At 37.6% G+C, this 14,680-nt stretch overlaps 1 protein-coding gene and 1 long non-coding RNA gene across 3 annotated transcripts in view; one reads left to right on the plus strand and one right to left on the minus strand.

The window, feature by feature from the left end:
• Window positions 1–14,680, plus strand: part of LOC120523841 — a 161,737-nt gene that overhangs the window by 81,545 nt on the left and 65,512 nt on the right. The window lies entirely within an intron of this gene.
• The window catches only part of lnx2a (ligand of numb-protein X 2a), a 152,211-nt gene that overhangs the window by 14,079 nt on the left and 123,452 nt on the right, over window positions 1–14,680 (minus strand). For both annotated transcript variants that reach the window (XM_039745495.1, XM_039745496.1), the window contains exons 4-7: window positions 14,016–14,156; window positions 3,436–3,635; window positions 2,077–2,445; window positions 1,642–1,815 (exon numbers count right to left, since the gene is read on the minus strand). In XM_039745495.1, coding sequence (XP_039601429.1) covers window positions 1,642–1,815; window positions 2,077–2,445; window positions 3,436–3,635; window positions 14,016–14,156 — 884 coding nt within the window. The remainder of the gene's footprint in view (window positions 1–1,641; window positions 1,816–2,076; window positions 2,446–3,435; window positions 3,636–14,015; window positions 14,157–14,680) is intronic.

A 14,680-nucleotide genomic window follows, 5' to 3' on the forward strand; every position in this document is an offset into this window, starting at 1 on the left:
GTGGGACTGTTATAAGTGAATTAGTGCAGCCAAAAGCCTACATAGGCACTAACGGAGAAAAGATGACAATCTGACTTATGCACATTTGAAAGAGGGCATGACCAGGAGGACCATATGCAACCAGAAGGAAGCCAGATGCAGCATCATTTTTTTTCAGAATTAGTTAAGTTAGTTACAAAGTTTAAAGTTACCGAGCTCCTGTCAAGTTGGACTTTTGGTCCAGTTTTTCCTCCTCCTCAGATATCTGAGGTAAGGTTGCATTTCTCTGTCTGTTCTCAGTAACTTCTACAGTTGCATGTCAGACTTCATTCTCACTGGCTGAATCATATCGTGGTATGGAACGTGCTTGGCTCAAGATTGTAAAGTGCTGCAGAGGATGGTGGCGGCAGCACAGAATATTACTGGTACTTAGCTACCCTTTATAACACATACTGCCTTACAAAGGCAAACAATATAATTAAACAACTCAGCCATCCTGTACAGTATGTTTTCTTCTTCCTGCCTTCTGGCAAATGGTACAGGACCATCAGCATTTGTACCAGTACCTTCAAGAATAGATTTGATCCACAAGTTGCAAGGTAAATGAACAGATGAGTCAATCATAAAAAAGGTTTCAAACCTGTCCAGGAGAGAATAATGGAAGGACCAGGAGAATGGGCTTGTCAGGAGCAGGTTGTTCCCCCACATGGCAGGTGGAAGTGTGTCTTGGAGATAAACCCGATTAAGACGTAGGCAGAGTTGCATGGGAAATGGAGTCCAGAAGCAAAACCCTGTTGGGGTTTTTGGGGACCACCAGAAGGTGCTGACGGGGGAGGAATGCCCTGGTTTCTGCATGATCCGTAAGTTCTCCAGATGACTAGGAAAAGAGACTGGAAGCAATTCCTGGTCCAAGCTTAAAAGAAAGGCTACTGCCTCATTTTGGTTGAGTCAGACTCGGGAGTGAGTGGACAACACTCAATGGGAGGTAGTAGGGAAGAAGAATTGGTTTGGTTTATTTGTTATTGTGGCTGATTATTGGAAAGAAGATTGTTTAAAGGTGCTTGTTGTGAATAAATATTATTTATTTTATCACATCATTGTGTGCTCTATTGCTGGTTTGGGGCTCTTCGGCATAAGAAATGCAAGTAAGAATTTCTTTGTATTATGTACCCAATGTACACATGATATTAAGTTTATACTTGAAGAATGCAGTCCATTAAGAGTCCTCATTAGCGTGCCTGTATGTTTCAGTGTTTGCTTATTTTTCCTTACAGTACTATTTTCACTCATTGAAACAGTGCTTCACTTCACATAGAATTGATGCTGAAATTTAAGCAAAATGTGTTTTCACTGCTCTGTAACTCAGAATTGTTAACTTTTTAAAAAATAAATTAAAAACAAATAATATGCATTTGATTTTAACAGGAAGTATGTTAGATATAATATGTTAACAAATATTTTGAAAATCTTGTTTAATTTGTCTTGAATTCAGGTTTCTACACAAAACAATGTTTAAAACATATGTATTTAGGCATTCTCCAGCAAGTATATCTAATATACTGTACATAAATTATATATTAATTTAAGTGTAAACTGAATAAATAGTAAAATGATGACACCCTGAAACCCTTACTCTTGTTCAAGAGGAGAGTAATCACTTACCCGATGAGAAACAGTCCTGTTATGATTCTGGTTCATAACTAGTGAAGAGTGATATTGCTGCAGCTGGTGACTATTGCCATAAAAGCAGGTCTCCCTAAAGTTGTTGGCACTTGATGGTGGAGGGCACTGCTTTCCAGACCGACAGATCACCAGGTTCACTCTTTCTCCGCTAGCCTAAGATAAAAATAAGACCTAGTTATTGTATATGAAAATATGACCAATTAACCTAAATAAACAAAATAGCATTTTGAACAAGTACACTGATTTTAACTAAAGAAAGCAAGGCATTTCACACTAAAATATAAGTGGACATCAAAACATATTTTGCATATATTTTATAAGGCATAATCTTAATTTGCTTTTTTTTGGGCACTTATAAATTTTTGCTTGAAAAATATATTCATTCTCCAGTATTTTTAACATGCACTACTATACCTGAATGATCTGTGCTGCCAGCTCTGGGGTACCATATCTCAAATCATGTCCATTAATGGCTAGTACCCTGTCATTGCTACAGAGCCTACCATCCTGAGAAGCAAGTCCACCTTCCAGGAGATCAAGGATAAAGACACCTGGTTCATCTGTCCTACGCACAAGCTTTATCCCAAGTTGTTCACTGGAGTCCCGTTTATTTAATGTTACATGAAAGCTGTCGTCACGTGAGGAGCCATCTTGATGGTGTGCATGTAGCCGATTACCAAAGCGTCGTTCTCTTAGAACAGTGAGGTGCAGGATTAAACAAGGCTGTGAGAGGGTAGCCCTGGCAAAGTTGTGAGGTACATTGCTTATATCAACATTATTTACCTACAAAACAGGAAGGAAAGACAATTTATAACTTATAGTTTAGGAAGATGAGGACTCATTCTTATTCACTTGACCTATTTGACACTAACACAAAGTAGAAAAAAATTGTAAACAAGTAGAGCTGGTGGGTATATGACAAAAAGACAAATTAAAAAAAAATAATGAGTCAGGGAGAGAAACACCTTGACAGATACTGGGCAAAAACCTGGGTTATTTCATCAATGACTGAAAGAAAGGTGACACCTGAAAAGTCTCAAAGTAGAAATAGCAAGTATCTCATAACACAAGTTCAAATGATCATATTCTGTTTTTCATCAATTTTTTTTTTTCCACCACAAAACAAGTATCCATTAAATTTCTACTGTTGCTCAAAGGGGAACAGTTAAGTTGTTCTATTTTTTGAAATAATAAAACATACTCTCATTAGTGAGCTTTGAAAAAACTGTGGCATGTAACAATGGAGCCGTTTTTGTATAAATCATTAGACAAAAGCAGACTGGTGATGTTATTGGTCTATTAAAGGTGCTGGAAAAACTTGGATCTCAGAATTCATGGCCATCCCAACCCCTAAACACCATGTTGATTCTTGTGAATTTTCAACAAGAACATAGGGACACAGATGGAAACACATTATGGAAAATTTCACACATATGACTGAAACTTTTTCTTCACACAGAGAACCACAGAAACCTAGAATAAATTACCAAGTAGGATGGTAGTGGGTAGAACTTAAAAAACTTAGAAAACGCGATCTGATGCTACTTTGGAGAAACTAGGTGGACAGGATTGTTGAGCTTTGCTGGGAGGAGCCACCTGTTCACTTGAATTATTTTAATGTTCTAACACTTAACACTAGAAGAATAGTGAAAGGAAAAAGAGCAGAAAGTACAACAGGAATATCTAATCTTGAGAATACCATTTGTTTGCCAACCATAAGTTGAGAACTAAAGATTAATGACAATGAATGTATACTTAAAACTCAATAACTACCTGAAGAATCTGATCACCAGCAAGCAGACGTCCATCTCTGGCGATTATGCCATCTCTGTACACTTCCTGAATGACAATATTAATAAGAGGAGTCTCATTGCCACCAACAATGCTAATCCCTAACTCCATATATGGATTTGACCGGTGGATTTCAATTGAGGTGATTTCGCCTTCAGGTAGTCCAGTTGGCTTTGGGGCAGCTGCCGTATAAAAGGAAAAAAAGTTAGAAAAATTTAAAATATACTGATAAACTATAAAAATAAAAATATCATGGAAAACAGGTGTGTAAAAACTGCTCACTTTGTTTAACCTAAGAGAACTTCTGTGAAGTTTATACTTAAAACATAAACATACACATACAACACAACAACAATTTGTTTCATTAGGGCTCTAAAAAATATGCCAGTACATTTCCTCAAGTTGAGAAGAACCATACTAAAAATGTTTGATTTCCAATGTAAAATATCTGATGTCAAGCCTTATTAAACTATGGTTAGAAATACCTTTAAAAAGGCAGTCCTTTTGTTGGATTTCACATTTGTGTAAAATTGAAGATTAAACTATCACAATGCACAATAGCCGCAGTTTCTGATGCTGGTAAGTTAAACAAGTTATGCGTCACCTCTTTTATAAAAGTAAAGTTCATGGGGTTTAAGATTTCAAGAGTCATGTTACTCACAACTTTTTCTGCCAAAAATATTCAAAAGGAAGAGACAAAATGCAACAACTATAGCAAATACCAATATTTATTACTGTAGATTCCGGAATATAAGCCGAGAATTTCATCCTAGATTTTTGGCTTGGAGTTTGGGGGTCGGCTTATACAATGAGTATCATTTCAGCTTCAAGATTTCCAGCGCAATGCCAGTTTTGCAGATGAATACGGAAGTAATTAATGATGAAACCACAGTGCCATCTTTCAGATGAAGAAGTAACTTTGCATGCCGGTACTTTAAATTAAATAAAGAATTTATTCAAAAAAGTGTTTTAGTTGTTGATTTTATTAATAAAATTTATAATAAATTATCGGGAAGTTTAAAATAAAAATTTTTGTTTTGATTTACGACCAACATCTTGTGTTACGACCCGATTGCGGTCACGTGTATCCGCTTGTGCGATTGTAAACAAACAACCGAGAGCGTTAGTAATAAGCGTCAGTCGGAGCCCAGATACATGTGTTTGTGGATGTAATTTCGGTCATTGCAGTGATTTATCTATATATATAATTCACTAAGACCATGCAAGCAAGACACATAATTGCTAAGGAAGGAAGAGAAGGTAAAGAAAGTGATCACAATCGAAACTAAGATGGAAATTGTGTGGAAATATGAGAGTGCTGTTCGTGTGACTGATCTCGCTAATATGTACAGCATGTCGAAATCCACCATCTCGACAATTTTACAGAGAAAAGATTTGCATAAGGAGGCTCCTTCTAAACAATAACCACCTTCCGTTTTATTCTCCTCCTCCTCCCTTCCTGCAGCCCAAAGATTTCAAATTAAATTGTGAGTACAGTATGAAATTGTTGTTTCTAGAATAGAATAGATTAGAATGCCTTTTATTGTTACTATACACATGTACAATGAGATTAAAAGCAGTTCCTTCAGTGCAGACATATATGTAAAACACAACAAGCAAATAAACAAATGGTACGAAAAGATGCAAAGAAGTTGCAGAAAAAAAAGTTCTGTATTGGGCTTGTATGGTTGTTTTTCAGCTTTAGCATAACACCGGATCTGCGGCCCCGCTTCTGCTTTCTTTCCCTCCTCCGTCTGCGTCGTCTCCTAGACCCGACGACAATCCACGGAGAGCCCGCTGGTCTCGCTATGCTGTCTGGGATGTTGTGCGTGTAATGAAAAACACTCGAATCAGATGTCTGGCTCTGGACACCGATGTCTATAAGGTTCTGATGGGTGTAGCGGATGTTCGCCGAACCGATCGTGCACAAACAAGCAAAAAAAAAAAGTACAAAAACAACAAAAAAGTGCACTGAAAAGGAGAGCCCTGAGCCGCTGCGACCATGCGCGCAATATAGCTTAATCTAGCCTAGTTCTGGTAGGCTAAGCACTTTTTATAACTTTTTGGTTAGTACTGTACATTAAATACATTATTGGTGTTTTTGTAAATTATGCACATTATACAACCCTTTTTTATTATGAAAAGGTTAAGTAAGTGTTGCAGTGGGAGGTTCGGAACTCATTATGGGTTAGCCTTCGCGAACGAATTAAGTTATTAAGTCAAGGGTCTACTGTATTGCGTATTTAAGTTAATCAAATTTATAACGAGTCTCCGGAAATCCACCCGCCGATGTACCATATTTGCGTATATAGTTTCAATACAAAAGTTTCATTTTACCAAACTTCTCCGCAATCACTTCCTGGTTTCCATCAAAAATGCCAGCAGTCTCAAATTCTCGCCGATAAACATGATAAATATACCTGAAGAGACACTTTTAAGGAAATTTAGAAAATTTTGCTTAGAGAAGGGGGTCGGCTTAAATACCGGTCATCAGCAAATACATGTAATTTAGTAGGTAGAGAAGGGGGTCGGCTAATATACCGAGTCGGCTTATATTCCGGGATCTACAGTAATAGAAAATAACAAAATAATAAATGTGTTCATTGGCCAAACTGTCATAATATTTCATCCACTCTTTTTTGAAACCTGTGAGGGTCTCCACTTCAACTAAATATCTAAACCAAGGGTCTCCAACCTTTTTTCCGCCCTGAGAGCTACTTTTACAGAATGAAAATGGCAGAGAGCTACTCATGTTTTCTAACGTTTATTCTCATAGCTTATTTCAGCCCAAACAAACTGAATAAGCTTGTTTTGCCTGAACATTTACAAAATGTTGGTGTCCACAACTCACATTTCGCAATAAAACATCACAAAAAAATATTTAGTTCACCTGCAAGTGCATTTTGTAGGTCTGCATGCATTTTCTAGTGTATCTCACACTACTGAATTAAAACATGAATGCTGTCAAAACAAAACAATGCAATTCCAAATACACAGATATGACTTATTCATTTGTCATTTTGTTACATGTCACTGTTTCACTTCACAAGAGTATTCACATGTCCAGTTGCATGTGTGATGTGTTTTTTAGTTAGTCAGATGACTGGCACTGCATGGAGTCAAGAAGAGAGGTGTATGGTGGAGTGTAGCCACTTACGTACACTCTTATGGAGTCATTTAAATGTTCATCTGCCAGTCTTGTTCTGAACTTTGATTTCATGACATTCATGTCAGAAAAGGCAAACTCACAGAGGTATGTAGACCCAAACAAAGCAAACATTTTCAGAGCTGCTTGGTGAAGATTCTTATAGTTATCTGGCTCTACTAAGCACCAGAAATTCTGAGAATGCTGTTGAGACTTTAACTGCATATTATTTTGAAGGTTAACTAATATATAATATATAAAATCCAATGTCTGTCCGCTTTTCACAAAAGAACTACTTAACAGTTTTTTTATATAATTTGCTTGAACATTCTGGTTGATTTTGCGACTTCCCTCATTTCACCATGTATCATAGTTCGCTTGCGGTGCCGATATATTTGGCTGAATCCAAGAAAAAGGCAGCTGGCCGGGGATGGGGTTGGGTTGCACTCTCCTCATTCACTCGCCAGCTTCGGGGCGTGTTCCTTAACTCCGCTTAGCTAGCAAACGAGAGAACAATTGAATTTAACTTTGTTTGATAAAGTGTTACTTAGGTCTTGATGACTTTGAGTCTGGATATTTTCTTAACTGTATGCCACATTGAAAAGACAGATAGCAATTCAGATTGTGGATCGTTATATGATTTTTTGGAAAGATAACCCACCCCTAATTTGACTCATCAAGTTTTCATATTTATGCAGGATTCATTAATCCTTCGGCGAGCTACTTGGAAATGGGTTGTGAGCTACCGGTATCTCACGAGCGACGTGTTGGAGACCCCTGATCTAAACAGTAGTTTGTTCCTAGATCCTGAAAAGCTTCAAAAAGTAGGGCTTGTTGGGTTCTTTCTTGAATTTAGCTTCACTTTATTTCCATAGGTGTGTTCCAGTAAATAATTTAACTGTGAAAATGGTAATTGGACAATATCCATACCTAGAGTACAGAGATTCAATTCCCTTCACCCCTCCTGGCTGTAGGTTATACCCTACAGTCCTGTTATGCACTCCAGCATTCTCCTATTCATTACTTCTAGTGTTGATGCAGTACATATTTTTGTAGTGTGTTCTCTAGAGCTAAGGTTTTACAAATGCATTATGTTTAAACTAATGCTCATTTTACCTGAATGTACAAAGCTGTGCTAGCCTAAATTAAAACTGACGTTTTAATGTGGTTGCCCAGTATTGAAGATTGCCTTTATGTATTGTTTTACTGCCTTCTCCTCACATCTTAAGTCACTAATGCACAAATTAAAATGATAAGCGGATGAAAAAATATTCAGTACCATGAAAAAGGTGGAAATTTGCAAGTTTAAGGTTATTATACAATGTACATTTTATAATGTTACAATATATACAGGTATTTGGACCTACTGCATGTTACTAAGCAACAGTGTGTCTTAAATTCTTTTTTAGAGCTCTGGATTTAACAACCTACTGGGAAGTGCTCTAATGACAGGGCCTACATATAACTAAAGGCTTTAATTAATTTAGTTTTTTTTATAACAAATTCAATTGCTTTTGCTGCTTCATACTCCTAGAGAAAATACAGAACAGTTCAGACTGTAGTTTTTAAAGTGACACAAGGGACATCAAATTATATTTTCTTTGCTTCCATAACCAGAATGAATAGACTATTTCTCCTTAGCAAAATTACCAAAAGATTAGAAAGAACATTTTCCAGAAAAATATTCCAAAGCATATGGTACACAGTATAAATGACAGTAACTAAGCACAAGGCCACCACACAGTACCTGAAGCATAGATGTGAAGAAAGTAAACATATTTTGCAAATACAGGTATTTTCTGTCTAAATATCTTAACATTATAATGATTTTCAATGAAAATAAAAGAAAGATATGGCCAACCCATGAGTTGAATAAAGCCATATATGGTAAAGTGAGGTTTGTGGCTGTTTGGCAGCTTTTAAATAAATAATCGCCGCACTCATGCCTTTGTGTGGGGGTCCATGGTAACGTGGTGGGAACAGTTCACGTGCACGATGCAGGAGCAGACAGCCCTGCACTTAGTGCACAGGAGCAGAATCGCCCACAACCCTAACTGGCACTGGGAGCTGCTGATTGCAGCAGCTGTGCCGCATCCCCAATTTAAAAAGGGAGATTGGAAGAAAACAGACTGGCTGGCCTGTGGCTGAAAGAGACAAGGAGGTTGCAAGGGAAATGTAAGAGAGGCATAGATGGTGAGAGTGAGCACCAGGGCTATAAAAACTGGAGGCAGTGATAGGGGAGCTCCTACTGAATACTTTCTTGGGAAGTAGGAATGGCCTAAATAACAGAGGTTTCCTGCAAGGGCCGAAGATGAGAGATTTGTGGGGCTCATTAGATTGCCCTGCAGATGCTGAAGGAAAGGCAGAAGGGAACAAAGCCCAGTTAAGATAGCTGACTGCACCTGTCGGTGGGTGTCTCCTTACACTGCAAGGTCCAAATGGGACAAGTGGAGGTGATGCCAGTTTTTAAAAGGGAATCATTGGGGCTCGCTCTTTTTATTGTTTGTCTCTGGCTTTTAACCTCATCATTTTAATTGATTTACAGTCAAATGAAAAAGTTTGGGAACCCCTCTCAGCCTGCATAATAATTTACTCTACTCTCAACAAAAGAGATAACAATGGTATGTCTTTCATTTCCTAGGAACATCTGAGTACTGGGGTGTTTTCCGAACAACGATTTTTAGTGAAGCAGTATTTAGTTGTATGAAATTAAATCAAATGTGAAAAACTGGCTGTGCAAAAATTTGGGTACCCTTGTAATTTTGCAGATTTGAATGCATGTAACTGCTCAATACTGATTACTTGCAACACCAAATTGGTTGGATTAGCACGTTAAGCCTTGAACTTCATAGACAGGTGTGTCCAATCATGAGAAAAGGTATTTAAGGTGGTCAATTGCAAGTTGTGCTCCCCTTTGACTCTCCTCTGAAGAGTGACAGCATGGGGTCCTCAAAGCAACTCTCAAAAGATCTGAAAACAAAGATTGTTCAGTATTATGGTTTAGGGGAAGGCTACAAGAAGATATCTCAGAGGTTTAAACTGTCAGTTTCAACTGTAAGGAATGTAATCAGAAAATGGAAGGCCACAGGCACAGTTACTGTTAAACCCAGGTCTGGCAGGCCAAGAAAAATATAGGAGTGGCATATGAGCAGGATTGTGAGTATGGTTACAGACAACCCACAGATCACCTCCAAAGACCTGCAAGAACATCTTGCTGCAGATGGTGTATCTGTACATTGTTCTACAATTCAGCGCAATTTGCACAAAGAACATCTGTATGGCAGGGTGACGAGAAATAAGCCCTTTCTGCACTCACGCCACAAACAGTGTCGCTTGTTGTATGCAACTACTCATTCAGACAAGCCAGATTCATTTTGGAATAAAGTGCTTTGGACTGATGAGACAAAAATTTAGTTATATGGTCATAACAAAAAGCGATTTGCATGGCGAAAGAAGAACACCGCATTCCAAGAAAAACACCTGCTACCTACTGTCAAATTTGGTGGAGGTTCCATCATGCTGTGGTGCTGTGTGGCTATTTCAGGGACTGGGGTCCTTGTTAAAGTCAAGGGTCAGATAAATTCAACCCAATATCAACAAATTCTTCATGATAATGTTCAAGCATCAGTCACAAAGTTGAAGCTACGCTGGGGTTGGATATTTTTGTTATGATGCATATTTTCTGTTAATCCAATAAACTTATTGTCACTACTGAAATACTACTGTTTCCATAAGAAATGCCATATATTAAAAGGAAGTTGCTACTTTGAAAGCTCAGCCAATGATAAACAAAAATCCAAAGAATTAATAGGGGTTCACAAACTTTTTTATATGACTGTATTTACATTTTTAACTTCCACTTTGCACTTTATTTTATGGATTATTTATTGACATCTTGAAGCACTGCACTTTTTGGACACCTAATTTTGTGAATTGTTTTTAATAAAAGCACTTGCACTTTCCATCATCCCCTTGCTTGGTGTATTTGTCCTCATCTGCTTGGCTCATCCCAGTCATAACTATAGACGGTTTCAAGAGGCTACCAAAAATGAAGAGGGAGCAAGGAGCTGACCCACACTGTCACACTGTTATACTACATTTTTCTTTAATATTAATGTCACTGTCTCCATGCTCACTGGTATGGATTTATTCACATGTGCATGTTAAATTTGGCACACAGGGGCTCAGCAGTTAGAATTGCTAGCCAAGCATTGGATTAGACAGCCAAAGACAACTGAAGGATTGTATAGTCAGCTTAAACACAGAATAGTGTATTTCTGTCCTCTGTCAGCACAAAATCTTCTTTCCTTGTTGGGAGAATGAGAACCGGCATGTAAGCACTATGATATTTCTGTATTTTGTGGAGGAGGAGTTCAGCTCTTGTTTGGAGACAGAGAAGCAAGATAGTGAAGCAAGACATTATTTAAAGTCTTGGACAACAGCCAGACCCTTTGAGGCACGAGTCGGCAAAGTTCCGAAAAAACTCCCAGCGTGGGGACGAGAAATGGCAGACTGTGTTGATCCAGATTCCCACCTGGATAAAGTCTATCATATGCCTCCCATCTGTAACCACGTTAACCGTCAGTAAATGTAAGCTAAAGTATATTTTTTCTCATGTGATTCTTATAACGCCGTAATCACGATGGGAGGGATATCGCCTTTTCTGTTATATTACTATATTGTTTAGTTACTTAATATGTCGCAATTTCAAAAGAACACATTTCCAAGAGAGCTAATGCCTCTTCAGGAAACACACACCATATTAAAATAACCTTTTAACCACAACACTGTATATTCACATTCATATTTTCATATCTATTGTATACTTTGTATAGCATAACAAAAAATGTGGCATGGTGGCACAGTGGTTAAGCTGCTGTCTCACAGTAAGGAATACAGATTTGACATCTTAGGTCCTCCCTGCGTGGAATTTACATGTTCTCCATTCAAAGCAAAAGATGCTGCTATAAACTATTGGTGAAAGTGTGTTGTACAATTATGAAATCAAGGCTTTAAAAGATTTTTAAAAGTATTGTGGCAAAAGCCTATTAAAGTTGCTGAAAACACTAGAAATAATTTGCCATGTCTTTTACATTTAGAACAAAATTTGTTGGAGCAAAAAGAATCATGGGACACTGGGGAAAAAAAAAGTTAATCACTGGAAAACCCAGAAAGTTTATTGCAAAAAACACTTTGGTGAATGTCGCAGATAAACACTACTCAGTACTTAGTTGAAGAACCTTTGGCAGCGATTACAACCAGGAGTCGACTTAGATATGATACAACAAACTTCACACACTTGGATTTGGGGAGATTCTGCCATTGTTCTCCACAGACTCTCTCCGGCCCGGTCAGGTCAGCTGTCAGTGGACAGCTATGTTATTGTCTCTCCAGAGATGTTTGATTGGGTTCAAGTCTGAGCTCTGCCTGGGTAACTCAAAGACATTCCCAGAGTTGTCCCTAAGCCACTCCAGTACTGTTTCTGCTTTGTGGATCAGGTCATTCTCTTGTTAAAAGGTTAATCTTCAGTCCAGTCTGAAGTCCAGAGAGCTCATTAAGGAAATAGCTGTACTTCTGTTCAGTTTTCCATCAACTAGTATCCCAGCCAATGTCACAGTTGCTGACAAATTACTACATAGCATGATGCTGACACCACCATACTTCACTACTGGAATTGTATTGCACAAGTGATGTGCAATACCTTGTTTCCATTGGTTTTCTCAGATCAGAGATTCTTTCTTCTCACAGACTGAGTCCTTTATGTACCTTTTTGTAAATTCCAAGTGGGCTTCCATCTATCTTTTACTGGCGAGAGGCTTCTGTCTGGCCACATAGGCTCCTTGGACCAGGGTTCTTGGTCACCTCTCTTAACCTGGCCCTTCTCCCATGATTGTTCAGTTTGGCCAGGTGGCCAGCACTAGGAAAACTTGTGGTTTTTTTTCTGTCCTCCCTGGCCATCGGACCTTACTTTTATGCTATGTTAATCAGTGCTCCCTAATTTTAATTATTCATTTTGCCTTTTTTCCCTTTCTTCATCATGTAAAACACTTTGAGCTACATTTTTGTATGACAATGTGCTATATAAATAAATGATGTTGTTGTTGTTCTAACCCTTTTCAATTTAACAATTATGAAGGGAGCTACACTCTTGGGAACATTCTGTGCTGCAGGAATATTTTTTAAATATTCCTCTTCAGATCAGTGCCTTAACACACTATCTCTAAGCTCTTCAGGCAGTTCCTTCTGCCTTATGACTTGGTTTTTGCTCTGATACACACTGTCAGCTGTGGGACCTAATATAGACAAGTGTGTACCTTTAGGAATCATGTACAATCAATTGAAATGACCACACAATGTGCAGAAACATCTCAATTATAATTAATATAATGAGATGCACCTGATACAAATTTTAAGTATTCTAGTGAGGGGTCTGAACACTTGTGTCAATGTGAAATATCAGTTTTTATTTGTAATAAATTGGCAACATTTTCCAAAATTCTGTTTTGCTTTGTTATTCTGGGCTACTAGATGTTGTTTGATGTTTTGTTGGGTAAATATAAATTATTGAAGCACTAGCATGTAACATAGCAAAATGTGAAAAAAGTGAAGGGGTTGAATACTCTCTAAAACTTCCCCCTCACCTCAAAGTTTCACCTCTTATTTCCTTTCTGGATTTTTGCTTTAAAGCAGTCACCATATAAAAAACACAGTATATATAGCATAATAACAACTCTTATAGAAGTGACGTTATGTTCAATCGTAAACTACAACACTGTTCAACTGTTGATGCCATTTATTATTTTAAGACAGAACATTCTTGAAGTGGGCAGCAGGATTTCGCAACAGTTAGAGCTGCTACCTGCTGAATCCATTATCCTTAGTTTAAATGCCAGTCTGTACAAGTGTGGAGTCGGCATATTCTCCTACGTATGCGGTTTTTGCATATTAGGTTAACTCTATACTGGCCCAGTGTGAATGTGGATGCAAGCCTGAGAGGGCTCTATGTTGGACCTTCCTATCTTGCTGAACAGCTATGTTCCTAAGCCCTTACCTATTACTATGACAAGGTAGTATTATTGATCAAAGGTACATTAAGGAACGGCATTAAACACATTTTCACAACATTTTAGAAATGGGAATGATCACATCTTTATTCTCAAACTGGAATAGTATTGTTAACAACTTTCCAATGTCCATTGAGTACAGCAATAAACAAAGAAGGTAGCTTTATTTGGTCGTCCCTTAGGTATTAAGAATTCAGGTGAACTGGAGGTAATAAGACACAGAAATAATGTTTTTTTTTATCACAAAACCTTCTACATACTAGTTCGCAGATATGAAAGATTAATATTTAAGTAAATAACACATAGATAACAGATTAAAAGAAAAACTGAGACAAATAAATGGGAGGAATCACCTTCCTCTGTTGCAAGAGGTAGGACGTCCTCTCGAAGGTCCCAGCTGGCAGAGTTGGCACTGTTAGTTCGGTGAAGGTGAATGCAGGAATTGCTCAGAGGTCTTTTAGCACGCACTTTATAGCCATCCACAGAATGTACACCTGGATAGCAAGAAACACACACTGTAAACACATAAAGCAGAGCACATATTCATAGTTATTTAAAAATCTATGTAGGCTCTATGCAATTTAACATACTCATAGGAAACATTCAGTGATCACATAAGCTAACATTAATATTAAAAATGCAATGATTTCAGATTACATAAATTACTGAATTGACAATTTCTTAAAATTATCAATGTATACAGAAATAACAGTAGATGTCCATTAGATAAATTTGTAGTATATGTGTTACAATCTTTAACCAAGCTCTGTCAGAAATATCCCTTGTTTTCTTTTTCCCCATCTTCATTCTCAGGAATTCAGCAAATTGATTTTTATGAGATGTTACTGACAAAAGTTGTACACCACAGTTGGAGTAGCCCTGGGAATAAACTGAGTAAAAATTTGGACCTGCATGTAGAAATGTTTTGTAAGAAAACTCAATCTGGCTCTCTTTTTAGGAATTAGTTATATGAAAATCATGTTTAGACTTCACAGTATTGCTAATTAGATTAGTTGCC

Source organism: Polypterus senegalus, chromosome 2, assembly GCF_016835505.1.
Source record: "Polypterus senegalus isolate Bchr_013 chromosome 2, ASM1683550v1, whole genome shotgun sequence".
In the NCBI taxonomy this organism is placed as follows: domain Eukaryota; kingdom Metazoa; phylum Chordata; class Cladistia; order Polypteriformes; family Polypteridae; genus Polypterus; species Polypterus senegalus.